Here is a 13,888-nt window from a genome sequence, read left to right on the forward strand (position 1 = left end):
GCTCTGGGGCTGCCAGGTAGGAGCGGCACTCAGCACTTTAATTCTGAGACTGAGCATGCAGCACAGAAATTCTTTTCATCCAAGTTACAGCCAAATCTGACAGGCAGAGAACTGCGCAGTCTAAAAACACGTCTCTGTGTGGCGGCTTGAATCCGCCATGCTCTTCTGCCTGCCTAAGCCTGATTCTGCAGTCTGCCCAGGTGCAGGCAGGAGTAAAGCATAGTAAAGGATAGAGTAAAGCATGTTTTCTTGGTAGCAGCAATTTCTCGGGTCTGCTCTGCTTGCCAGAGGCAAGCAACTGCTCTCATCTAAGAGAGGCTTCCTGAGTCAGCTTTAGCTGCAAAATCCTGCAGCTCTTTTAAGAGGTCCTGCCACGAAACACTTAAATGGTGTTGATGAAAAGCTGAACACATGCTTTTCGGTTTTCAGCCGTAGCAGGAAAAACTGTGCCATTTAAAAATGCCAGCTTTCTGGGCTGTCCTGCCAGAGCAAACTCTGACTGTTTGAGGCAGGAGGGCCGACTATAGAGAGAGGACTTGAGTGTTGTCTGTGGACATAATGCTGCAGCTTACTTGTTGGCAGGGACCTTGAAACGCCACAGAGTTGTGGTAATAAACGTGGCTACAATCGGTACCTCTGCCATGAGGGTGGAAAGCTAAGGAATGGGCTGGATCCAGCCTTCAAAGCCACGGCTTTAATCCTACCTATATTGCTTGGTAAATTTTAAAGGCTTGTGTGGTCAGAAAAAGAGAGATATACAGTAAAGAGAGATTCAAAGACAAAGAAAACCTTTAAATGATTTACAGTGTGTTAAAAATATATGCAGGCTAAAAGTTAAAGTTCTTAAAGTAAAAACCAAAAAAAAAAAAAAGGAAGAAAGAGAGGAGTTGGGTGTGGTAGTGCACACCTTTAATACCAACACTTGGGAGGTGGAGGGAGATTGACCTCTGTGACTCCAAGGTGTGGTAGCACACGCCTTTAATCCCAATGCCTGGGAGGCAGAGACAGACGGATCTCTGAGAGTTCAAGGATAGCCTGGTCTACAGAGTTATTCCAGGTCAAAGATATACAGAGAGCCTGTCTCAAAAAGCAAAAAAAAAAAAAAAGTAAAATTAAACAAATTAGAGGTTAAAATAAAGCCACACACAGATGGAAAATACACAGAGAATCTTGATACTCTATGCTATTATACTCTGTTTGAATTGTTTGAATGCTGAGGAAGGAGCAAGAGCTGCTAATAGGTATTTGTTTATAAATGCTGCTGAACTAATCCAAGATAGATATTTTCAAAATACCTTGACTTTAAAATTTGGATCTAAGGACATGATGCTTTGGAAAGGAGTTTCTTTTGTTTTCACAGAGGATGAGACTCTTTGGATTGCCTCTATCCCAATATGGTATAATAGACCACGCCCTCCTGAAAGGTTGCTGTGAACACCCTCAAAAAATTACTTCATTCAATTGACAACTGAGATAAACCTAGCACACAGGTTATACCCTGAAATATCTGATTAATAGTGCCCCAATTCATCAGGAATCAGTTTGGAGAGAAATAACTGCGCCCATATTCCCAAATATTGTTTATAAATGTTCTTTTACATTTAAAGGGGGAAATGATATAGGTATGAATAATTTGCATTGGTATGGATTTTAAGGTCAATTTTGTTATATGTATATGTATTTCTGCTCTTGATTTAAGGTATTGTGATTGTATAGTTCATTTTTAAAATGTAATGTATAATTAGGAAATATAGGTTGTTAATGGATAATCATTAATAATAATCAAGCTTGTAGTCATGTTAGTTAGATTTTTCTAGATGTACATAGATATATTTTAGATAGACATTCTTCATATCTTTCAAAGACTATGGAATATGCTATTTAATGCTTTAATAATTTAGGGCTTTTCATGACAATGAGACACGTCTGCTCCTGGCAGCACCAATCTACTTCAAGAAGAAGATGGGCAATGAAGAGGCACCTTATGGAGTTTGATAGCCATTTGGGCAAGAAACTGCTCTTGCCTGGACTGTTGCATAATGGACATGAAGAACCCACAGAAAGAGGACTGCTGAACTTGCCTAAAGGTGAGATGATCTTTAGGGGTTCCTGATTCATGATAGAGTCTGTGAGACATTCTGCAGGACACAGCAGATAGTGACTGATCTGACTTTGAAATTTCCTGCTTCATGGAAATGTCTCTGGAAACTATGGGTGTGTAGGCTGAAGATGGATACCTCAACAGTATAGAGGAACTTTGGGTGACTGTCCAGGCAGTGAGATGTCTCTGTGATTTCTAGAGTTTTGTAAGTTGCTTACTTCTCATTTACTTAGGTAATATTATATCCTTCTGGAGTCTTTGATGGAGTTGAAGAACAGATAGATAGTTATAGCTTTCCTTAGTTATGATAAAGGATAAAGTAGATATAGATATTGTAACTGTAAATATTGCTTGATAATTGTTTTGTTATGTGTGATTTTACTATGTTAAAGTGAAAGCCTTTTTGTTTAAACAGAAAAAGGGGAAATGATGGAGGAAGGTCATCGGTCAATAAACAAACTGCCTTTGGCCCATTTGATAGACCATCCCTTAGGTGGGTGGAGTAGACAGAACAGAATGCTGGGAGAAAGAGGACGTGAGCTCAGGTGCAGGGCAGCTCCTCTCAGAGCCAGACGTGATGCAGCCAGCTGCCAGGTCAGACATGCTGAATCTTTTCTGGTAAACGCACCTTGAGGTGCAACACACATTAATAGAAATAGATAATCAAGATGTAAGAATTAGCCAGTAAGAAGCTAGAGCTAATGGGCCAGACAGTGTTAAAATGAATACAGTTTGTTTGTTGTTATTTCGGGGCATAAGCTAGCCAGGCAGCCAGGAGCTGGGGCGGCAGGAACGCAGCCCGCAGCACCCTACAACACCTTCCTCAGAAAGACAGAACAGAAAATATAATAAAATTGAATTAGTGATAACAACAACAGCAAAATAAAACAACAAGGGCTACTTTTGGTTTTTAATCCACTAAGAACAACAACAAAACCCCCAACTACTACATTTTTGGTTTTGTTTTTGAGCACACTCTGTAGGCCAGGCTGGCCTGGAGCTTACAGAGATCTGCCTGTCCCAGCCTCTGGATGCTGGGATTAAAGACATGCACCACCACACAGGCTACATTTTAGTTTTTAATTCACTAATTCAAAAGTTCTACTGTGATGTCCTTTTAGCAGAGTTAGCCAAGATATGGATAAGGGCTAGGGTTGTCTCGGGATAACGTACTTAATTAAACCATGATTTGATACCTTACACCTTTCATTGTAATTTCCAGTTTCCTCAGATGATTTGGATACAGCACATTCTCCCAGCAACAGAACAGAAGATGTCCTGAAAGAATGTGAAACTGTTCCCTCCATGGTGGCATTTGAAAACCTGCCAGAGAAAATGACTGACATAGTGCTGACCTTCCTGGTGGAGAATATAAGCGGCCTCCCCAGTGCCGACTTTAAGGTGGAAGTGATCCGAGATTTTGGCGTTGCCGTGGTTACCTTTCAGAAGCCTATAGGTGAGCCTCAGGGAGGCCCTGCATTCCCAGGCTTCTGCCCAACACACCACAGGGTTTGGGACATCTCTGAGTGTGTGACACTTTGTCGTAGTGAGTAAACAAGGCCTCTAAGCCAATACAGGGGCCTTTCCCCTCAGATTTTGGAAAGATGAACAAATTCATTTTGAAATCCAATTTGGGTCTATTTCATAGACTGCCCTTAATTACATGATTGTTTGAGTGGGTGGGGTGGGATGGGGTGGGGTGGGGGGATAAATAGAAAGTCCCAGGCGATTCTAACTGGAAGAGTTTGAACTCTTCCTCTACTTCCCCAGGAGGAGTTAAGACTGGCCTGTTACCATGCCACAGTTCTGTAAGGCAATGATGCCAACAGACGTACCCTTAGTGCAATCTTGAGTGCATACTTGTTAGCTTATATTACTGTAATAAAGACAAGAGGTCATCAGCCTCCAAAAAGAGCGATTTATGCCAGTTCACAGTTTGGGCGGCTTCAGTTCATGGTCAGTTAGTCCTGCTGCCCTGGGGCTTACATTGAAACGGTATGCATAGTGCCAGCATCGAGGAGAGAGAGTGAGACAGAGAAAGACAAGAGAGAGACAGAGACAGACAGACAGATAGAGACACACAGAGAGACAGACCGACAGAGATAAAGAGAGAGAAAGGGGGGGAGGCTCCAGGCTCGACTTATCCCTGTCTCCTCCATGAATGACTGGGACATTTCCCACAGGCCTCACTTGTTAAAGGATCCACTACTTCCCATAGCACCTGGGTGAGGACTAAGACTTTAACACATGGGCCTCAGGGACAGTTTTGGTCTAAACTATGGCCACTGTTGTGGGCCAGGTACTGGTCTATGGGCTGAGGCACAAAGATGACTAAAATCATAGCTCCCTCTCTAGAAGAACTCAGTCTGGGAGGAGGAGGGAGGCATGTGTGTCAATGAATGATGGAGACGAAAGAGTCTGTCTCCCAGGTGTAGTAACCTGAGAGGGGTGGAGACAGGACCGTGCATAGTTGTCCCCACCTGAGTGTGTCCTCCAGCAGTGTCACCTGACCATCTCCACAGGACACCACACTTGTTCATACTGGCACTGTTCCCTCCTCTTAAACATTTGGCAACCCCTGCTTTAGTGTTCAAATTAGAGACCATATATAGACCATATACCAAGTCTGAGTCTCCATTTCATCTGTTCCTTATTGGAGTCCAAAAGGCAATTCAACTGTGCTTAAGTTCCAAACCTGCCTAGTGATACACAAACAAGGACTTGTATTCATTTCTCAGATCCCAGCAAAATGATTGGCACATGACAGGCCCACCATCCCCCTGTTGATTTAAAAGAGATAGTTAGGCTGAGTCCTGAAAGTAAATAGGACCAACTGAAAAAACAGAGGAGGGAGGGCTGTAGACATGGCCGTATTTTGGTAGCATGGTTCAGTTTTATCTTTAGCCACACCATAAAACCACCGATCCCATTCGGAGAAGAGCATTTCAGACAAGGGCACTGCAGACATGGGCAGTTGTGTATACAAGGACAAAAGAGAACCTTGAAAACATAGCTAGTTGACTTTTTGTTGTTGGCTTTGTTTGTTTTCGTTTAGGTTTTGGTTTTTTTGAGACAGGGTTTCTTTGTGTAGCCCTGGCTGTCCTGAACCTAGCTCTGTAGACCACGCTGGCCTCAAACTCACAGAGATCTGCTTGTCTCTGCCTCCCGAGTGCTAGGGTTAAAGGCGTGCGGCACCACCACCTGATTCATGACTACTTGTGCATGGCAACATGAAAATAAAGCAGAAAGTGCTGCTTTGATGTGTGTTTGGAGTCAGGAGCCTGGCTGTGGATGTGGGCTCCTACCTGCTGCCACAGTGGGAATAAATGGACTTGAGAAAATAGGGGGAGGGGTGGCATTGTGAGGAGTGCATTCAGGAGGGTTGGCCATGGCCAAAGGACAGCTCAGTAGAAGAAAATACAGTAGCTGACTAGTCCTGTTCTGGGTTGTGGCCAAGCCCCCCCATACCATATAGAGATGCCACTGAAATGTTCTCGTTTTCTTTCTGTTTTGTAGATACCAAAAAATTTATTAGTGATTGTATGGGTCACCATTCGAACCGACAGCTGCAGCTTGCCCCGAGACTTCTGGAAACAACAAATGTAGTTAGGGTGGAAAACCTGCCTCCTGGGGTAGATGAATACCAGCTACAGCTCTACTTTGAAAACCCTTTCAACGGGGGCGGAAGAGTCACCCAGGTTGAGTGCTTCCCAGAAGAGAGCTCGGCGCTGGTTGAGTTTTCAGACTGCAAAGGTAACGTGTCTTGGCCTGCCACCCGGGAAGACCTGGATGGCTGGCCATTTCAGTCATTCCTTAATTGGTCAGAAATGGCACCAGTCTCTCATTCATCTGGATTTGGTGCAGAACGAGGGCAGCAAGGCAGGTTCTGGAGAAGCAGAACAAGCTCATGAGAGACAGGGAGAGTCTCTGAGGAGTCCGGCCTGTGACTGAAGGTCGCCATTCTAGGAACGTTGACAGGCCGTACTCACAGCCATAGATCTGTGTTTTATGTCCCTGCATTGATTCTCTAATCAACAAGTTTAGGGAGAGATGGACCAGAAGCATTCAGAAGTTCTAGAAAGCGTTCCTGTTCCCCCTGTGATGTGCCTGTGCTGAGATAGGATCATGGAGATTTCTCATAACCTGGGGAAGAGATGGAAGTCCTGTTGATGACATCATCAGTGGTTCTTGAGTCCGACAGACTTGAGTTACAATCCTGACTGGAGGTCACTGGCATGGTGACCTTTATGAGCCCTCAAACCTTCTGTTTTCTCATCTGTAGAGTTGGAGTTACCTCAGAGGATGCTGTAGGAGGAAAGGAAACAGTCCCTCAGCAGTGTTTGGCCTAGGGGGTGCTGAGTCTGAGCTGGAGGTCACTCAGGCTGTCCAGCCTCTCTGGAGCCCTGTGTGAGGCTGGGCCTCTGAAGGTCACATTCCTTCCCTCAGGCCTGATACCTGCGCTAGGACTGAGTCCTTCACCAGGGTATCATGTTTTAGCATCCTTCTGCCATGGGAGCCATTTAAATCCAGGTTGTTGCAGGACTGACTCTAATTTCCATGCTGATACTACTTACACTTGACCAACAGCTAAAACAAAGTGAGCAGAGTCCTGGAGAAAGAGAGAGAACGTGAGCATTCAGTCAGGGTGGGTTGTGGTGGCTGTCCTGGTACACATGGTGACCAGGAGATATAATGGGGAAGGCCTTACTAAATTGTGACCTCTGGGGCTGGACTCTCCAATGACTGTGAGGATGATTTTGATTTGGTATAGGAGCAAGACCATGGGATCTTAATGCGCAAAACAATCCCACTCCAGTTAGTATTTAAAGGAGCATTTATTTTGGGGTTAAACTCACAAAGCACCAACCGTCAGGAAAGGAGCCTAGTCGCTGGAGCAGGTGCAGGAATTAAGCACTGGAACCAAGAGAGCTGACTGAGGCTTGCTGCTCTTTTTAAAAGATAAATAGACCACGCCCAATGGGCTGGTATTTCAGGAGCTATTGGCTGAAGGAGCAGAAGGCGCTCCTGCAGCACAGTGGGCTCGTACTTCAGTGACTGTTGGCTGAAGGAGCTGAAGGTCCTCCCACAGCACCTCCCCCTTTTGTTTAAGTAAGAGCATTCTAAACCTACTACAAAATTATATACAATAATAACAAATATCCTATCCTACCTAGCCCAAGTCTTGCATAATAAATAACTTGGCAAGTCATGAGAGGAAAGTTGCTACATTTACCTAGTCTTCAACCCCGTAGAAGATCCGGGAAGAGAAATAATGTTACCTGAGTAATTAGGAAGTGCAATCAAACAACTTCCAAAACATGTAACAAATCACAGAGACAACTGGCTACCTGGGCAATCACCCAAACTCATGTTTTCAGCGTTGAAGCAACCAACTTTGACTAAGGCCTAGAATAACTGGCAGATTATTTTTAACAGGAAAGAGATTTTACAAAACCATCTTACCCTGTCTTGGCAAGATTTGACAGTTCTGCTTATCCATTTCCGGATTTTAACAGGCAAGAGATTTTTTAAAACCGTCTTACCCTGTCTTTGACAGTTCTGTTTATCCATTTCTGGATACTGTGTATTTTGTCAGTAATTGAGGTATGGGCAGTTCCTTGCCCAGAGGCCAGTTTTGTCAAGAAGACAAGCTCCAAGTGGAGTGTCTTTGGTGCTCAACAATCTCTTGGGTCGGTGTTGCCAGGAGTAATTGTGTCTCACTACCACAGAACTCTAAGATTAAATTAAATGCCATTTTCTACAGCTCTTCGAAGAGGTTGAAGACTGTTTATACAAAATATAATCTCTATGTATCTAAAGAACCTGATTAGTCTAACTATAAATATGACAAACATAGATGACTATTGATCTACAATTCTTAATACCTATCTAACTTAAAGCCTAAGAGAATAAACAACTGTGCAATAAATGAGAACAATTACCTCCAAATGTAAACAATGAATAGCAATACATAAATAATAAATAAGTATCTTAGTCAGAGGTAGAAATGTACACTGCAATATGGTATACATATATTAATACAATATACATCAAGACATAAAAATGTTTTAAACAGAGATAGAAGCAAGCATGCATACAATATTCAATATAATTTAACTTTGTATCCATATACAAAAAATTTATACCAATGTAATTATGTATAAATAATAACTCACAAATACCATCATTATTATCTATCCAATTTTCCCACTTTTTTTTCAAAAAGATCCCTGAGATTATAAAATTCCTCTCCCAACCCTCAACTGTATATTAATTATAAGCAAACCCTAAATATTGTCCCTAAATCCGAGGACAATCTTTGTTGGGAGAGGGGACATCTTCCTCTAGAATTACTTTCAGCTGTCATGGGGGTGATATTCTTTCTGAAGGATCCTGTGAAAGAAAAATGATAGTTAAATTTTAAGATCAATGTCTTTTAAAATTGTAAACAGTCTCTGAGCATTTTGTTGAGGTCTGGCCAGAATGTTGTACAAGATGTGCACCATTTCAGCTGACCAAGTTGGAATCATATGTTCAGCTGGATACCCGAAACAGGACTTGTAGTAGCGCTATCAGTATCATGACGTCATATCAACCCAGTGGAGTTGTTGTTATGGGGGCCCCATCTTCTTCCTGGAAACTTCAAAAATCAGTGCAGAAAAAACTCATTGCTCACTGTGGAAAACTTAAACATTAATTATATAGACATATACAGACATACATATATTTAATGAAAGGTATGATAGGTATATTCAATGAAGAGTATGATAGATATGAAGAAAAAGCAAAGATGTATCTAAATTCATATTTCTTTTTGTCTCATATCATGGCTCTTGGCAGAGGACAGAAACTCTGGGTTTTTCTCTTAACAACAGGCTTGGAATCAGAGAGGGACTGAGCCGAAAGTCAACTCCAAAACCAGCTCTATAAAGTTAGAAATATGATTTAGTACATCCCAGAGCCCCATATTCATAGAACCTGCTCAGTTTTCTTGATAGTCCCTATTGGATAGTTATTTTTCCATCAGTCAGTATTCAAACATCCAGGGTCCCTTGAATTTTTTAAAGATGAGTGTTTTCCTGTGGAGATAAGAACAGAACCCTGCCCCCATTCTATGTTTTTCTTTCCACCTGTATGAATATCATCATTGTGGATGCTGTTATTTCTCTTTTCCAAGAGGTTTCTCCTCTTCAAATTGAACCTTTATTAATTTTGATGGTATCCACAATTTTTCTTCTCCTGTGGAAACAAGAGCAAAACCCCTTCCCCAACATAGCACATCTCCTGGCTTCCATTGAGAGGTCAGCACATCCTTGAAATAGACCAGTTGATTTAGTTTAGCAGACTTTTCCATTATCCAATGCCTTTCTGCCGCTGTTGTTCCTTTCTCATTAGCGTTAAGAAAATTCAAGGTTAATAAGGCATTATGTAATCTATTGTGGGGGGCATTTTCCACCCCTTTCTGTTTATTTAACAGGGTCTATGTTGGCTCCCACTGGCAATTAGCTCAGATACTTCCCTGGGTTTATAGAACCCTGACTTGCCCCAGCCTCGGCTTTCTCACCTCCATCTATGGGTGTAATAGAATCTCTACCTGAGAAGGCCACTGTCAAGAGTAAACACAGGAAATTCATGTAAAGCCCTTGGGAAAGTTACACAGAGTGCTGTCACAATTATCTTCTCCTGAGAAATGAAGTTAGCTATGGAAGTTAAATTCTGGGACTATACAGAAAGGGATAGAATGCAGAATGATCCACCCAGAGGATTAAAATGATTTTTTAATTCTTTCTTTATTTTTTATTTTATATGCGTTGGTGTCTTGTCTGCATGTATATCCATGTGAGGGAACAGGAGTTACAGACAGTTGTGAGCTGCTTTGTGGGTGCTGGGAATTGAACCCGGGTCTTTCAGAAGAGCAGCCTAGTGCTCTTAGCTGATGTGCCATCTCTCCAGCCCTTAAATCATTCCTTGTGTTGGTACAAACACCATCCTCATGCCTGTGTCCAAATTAGTGTCTGTTTTTTATTGTGCCACATACATCAGTGACATCAGAAAAATGATAGATTCAGCATGATTTCAGTGTAGAGCAATTTGGGTATAAAGTCATCATAGCCCTAAATGGAGTCTGTCTTGTTGTGGTTAGCATCAGTCTACAGCTGAGCACATGGGAGAAGGGCACCTTTGAGTTCTACAAACAGCAGAAACTTTTGCCCTCCTGAAAAGTTTGTTTTGTTTTGTGTTCTTTGGAAATGCATAGTATTGAGATTACTGTTATTTTTTTTATTTTGTTTTTAAAGTGTTAGGCACCATTCTGGCCAAGAAGCACAGTTTCAACAGGATGCCACTGTCTGTCTTCCCCTATTATCCTTCTCTGGGCACAGCCTTGTATGGCGAAGAGAAGCCGCTGGTCAAGCTTCCAGCATCTTTCCAAGAGTCACTGGGCCTTCCTTTGTGGAAGTTCTTTCAAAAACATAATCATCTGATTGAGGAGATAAATGACCAAATGAGACGCTGTCACTGCGAGCTAACATGGTCTGACATCAACGGCACAGTGACCGTCAGACCTGCTGCCTCCTTAGTCAGTCACAGACCAAGCATCAAGACCTGGCAGAGAGACGCCTCCGAGGTGCTGTCTGGCATCAAGGCTAAGTACGAAGTTAAGGTGTTCGAAGTGTATCCGCCAGTGTGGAACATCATACAGCATGAGGTAGGAGATGACAGGGTTCTGATTGAGTTTGATAAGGAGAGTCTCACCTTAGCCGGAAAATCAGAAGATGTCCAAGACATCGGCCAGAAAATCAAGGAGTTAATAGACAGCACCACGGAAAAGGTCCGAAAGGAGGAGCAGAGTCTGAAGGAGAACGTGGCCATTTCTCCGGGGAAACATTTTCTTTTGCAGCACAGTGGTTTCCTGGAGGATCTAAGCAAAGAGAACCCAGAGATGGAGATTCATTATGATGCTGCTACTCAGCACCTGTGCTTTAAGGGATTCCGTGCAGATGTGTATAAAGTAAAGTGTGACATCCAGGAAAAGATGTATTCCATGCCTCAGAAAGATGTCCAGATTCCTTCTGAAGTCTTCAGGTTTCTGCAGCAAGTAGACAGTCAGGAATTCTCCAAGACTCTTTTTGAAGCACAGAAAATTCTTGCCACATATGAACTGAATGGTACAGCTCTTCTCTTGATAGCCTGTTCTTTCAGAGCACTGGCAGAAGCAGAGAAAGGCATACTTGATACCTTGAGTTATAAAATCATTGATGTTGAAGACAAGGAAGTTTTTAGAGGCAATGCATGGAAAAAGAAAATTCACTCTCTGCAAAAAAGACACCTCTCCACTGCAAGCATTATGATAAAGAATGAATTAACTTCAGGAACTCCGGCGGAAGTCATCATTGCAGGCTGTGTGAAAGAAGTAAATGAAATCCATGGACAACTTTTTGAGTTCTTGGAAAACATCATGAAAATTGAAAGACTGGTAGAAATAGAACCACTGTTGATTATCGAGTATTTAAGGGCAGATAAGAATCTGTTCTGGCCAAAGATAAAAAAGGCCTATGTGCAGGCACGTTTTAAGCTGGAAGACGAACCAAAAGGCATTTTACTAACTGGCTTCAAGAGTAAAGTTCTAGAGTGCATGAACATGGTCAGGCAAATCCGGGATTCAGTCTGCATTAAAAGGTTCCAGATTGATAAGCCTGGTGCTAGGCAGTTCTTCCAGGACAAAGCATCCTATTACAAAAGCGAGATCAAACGCCTGTATGGATGCATCATTGAGCTCCAGGAGGGAGCAGAGAAGGACAAAGGCAGCCTTAAAGAGCAGAAGTGCCTCTTACAGAAGGACATAGCCCCTGGAGTCACGCTGATTGTACAGCAGGGAGACCTGGCTCGGTGTCCTGCCGATGTGGTCGTGAATGCAGCAAACGAGAATCTGAAACACATTGATGGTCTGGCCCTCGCTCTTTCAAATGCAGCTGGCCCTGAACTTCAAGCAGAATGTGACAAAATAGTGAGAAATGGTGGCGTGGTCAAAACTGGCAATGCCGTTATCTCAAAACCAGGCAAACTCCCTTGCCATCATGTCATCCACGCAGTAGGGCCTCGGTGGGACGGAAATAAGGCCCAGGAGTGCGTGAGCCTGTTGAAGAGAGCTGTGGAACGAAGTCTCACCTTAGCTGAGGAGGTCAAGTGTCAATCCTTAGCCATGCCAGCTATCAGCTCTGGAATCTTTGGCTTTCCCTTAGACCAGTGTGTGGCCACCATTGTTTCAGCCATCAAAGACAACTTCCAACGCAAGCCAGACAGGCGCACCTTGAAAAAGATTTATTTGGTGGACATATCTGCAAAGGTTGCAGGGGCCTTTGCTGAAGCTACAGAAACTACATATAAAGCCTCCCTCTCCCACACAGCTTCCCCTTCCGGTTTACAAACATTAGAATTAGTGTCACCTGGGGAAACGCCACAGAAACCACAGGCACAGGACTATGTGCTGGTGTCCCCAGAAGGCTTGAAAATCCGGCTGGTGGAAGAAGGTGTGGAGAATGCCAAGGTGAGTGTCCCTGTCACCAACAATGTGCTGTGATGTCACTGGCCTCTGCCAGCCTTATTGAGGGTCAAAGGAAGACAGGGTAGAGAAAAAGGACTGAGGAAAATTCCCTGCTCTCCTACTCGGGCCTTCAGACATTTTCCCTCTTCCCTGGACTTCTTCCCAAATCACTTAGGAGTAGAGACTGCTGTGTCTGTAAGGATCTGAAGGGCTCTGGGATAGGTCACTCCATCCCGGTAACTGTGGTCCATAGTAGGGGACACTGCACGGCTCTCCTCATCTTCATCATTTCCCATCTGTCGGTCTGCTCCATCTAGTGCTGGCTTCTGTCAGTTACAGGTGTGGGAGAGCATGGGGAATGCAGAGGATAGGAGTTTAACCAGTGACACGAGAAAGGGTGACCTTGGGTGCTGGAGTGGACGAGGGAGATCAGTTCCCGGATCCCATCTGTGGGTCCTTTGTGAGGAAGGTGTGGGCAGGTGGACAGGAGGAAGGTTCAGATGTTGGGAGTCATGTTAGGACAATTCTTGTTTTGTGGATTTGTTTCAGAAGACTAATGTTTTTTGGATAGACAGCAATCCCCCTGTCTCAGCCCTAAACGCGCACACACACACACACACACACACACACACACACACACACACACTGGGGATATAGGCATGAGCAGCCACTGCTCTTACCCTCTCTGCCTTTAATTACAACACTTGTAAGACATGGCAGGCAGATCTCTGAGTTCGAGGCAAGCTTGTTCTACATAGAATTCCAGCCCATCCAGGGCTACATAGTGAGACCTGTTTTCCTCCCTTCTTCCTGAAAAGTATTTGATACCCTTTAAACACAGGCTCTACTCATTGGAACCTTAGCTATTTGAAGCCTGGCAGGCTGGTACCTTCTTCCTGACCAGTAGCTGCATGTCGCTCTGCATGGTTGTAGCTGTGTCCTCCTGCGAATGTCTGCCTCACCCTTCTGTTTGCTTCAGGAGGGTTGGGGCTGAGAGTTGGGAATCTGCCCTTTCTGTCATTCAGACAGCTCTGAGCATTTTGTTGTTGCTGTTCTGCTTTTAAGACAAACGCTTGGCTGAGGCTCAGTTGAAAGAGCTTTGCCTCGCAGGCATGAAGTCCTGGGTTCAGTCCCTTAGCACTGCATAAACACGGTGTGGAGCCACAAGTCTGTAAAAGCAGCACTAGGGAGATGGAGGGAGGAGGACCAGAAATTCAAACTCAAGGTTATTTTTGGTTACAACG

The 13,888-nt window shown here is 43.6% G+C and overlaps 1 protein-coding gene across 6 annotated transcripts in view; it reads left to right on the forward strand.

Moving 5' to 3' along the window:
• LOC142845792 (protein mono-ADP-ribosyltransferase PARP14-like) overlaps positions 1-13,888 on the forward strand; it is a 94,048-nt gene that overhangs the window by 9,767 nt on the left and 70,393 nt on the right. For 3 of the 6 annotated variants that reach the window (XM_075965158.1, XM_075965167.1, XM_075965207.1), the window contains exons 4-7: positions 1,902-2,087; positions 3,324-3,557; positions 5,618-5,854; positions 10,399-12,647. In XM_075965158.1, the coding sequence (XP_075821273.1) occupies positions 1,902-2,087; positions 3,324-3,557; positions 5,618-5,854; positions 10,399-12,647 (2,906 nt within the window). The remainder of the gene's footprint in view (positions 1-1,901; positions 2,088-3,323; positions 3,558-5,617; positions 5,855-10,398; positions 12,648-13,888) is intronic. The other 3 variants (XM_075965185.1, XM_075965227.1, XM_075965196.1) reach the window with 1 other exon arrangement.

Source organism: Microtus pennsylvanicus, chromosome 1 (genome assembly GCF_037038515.1).
Source record: "Microtus pennsylvanicus isolate mMicPen1 chromosome 1, mMicPen1.hap1, whole genome shotgun sequence".
Taxonomy (NCBI): domain Eukaryota; kingdom Metazoa; phylum Chordata; class Mammalia; order Rodentia; family Cricetidae; genus Microtus; species Microtus pennsylvanicus.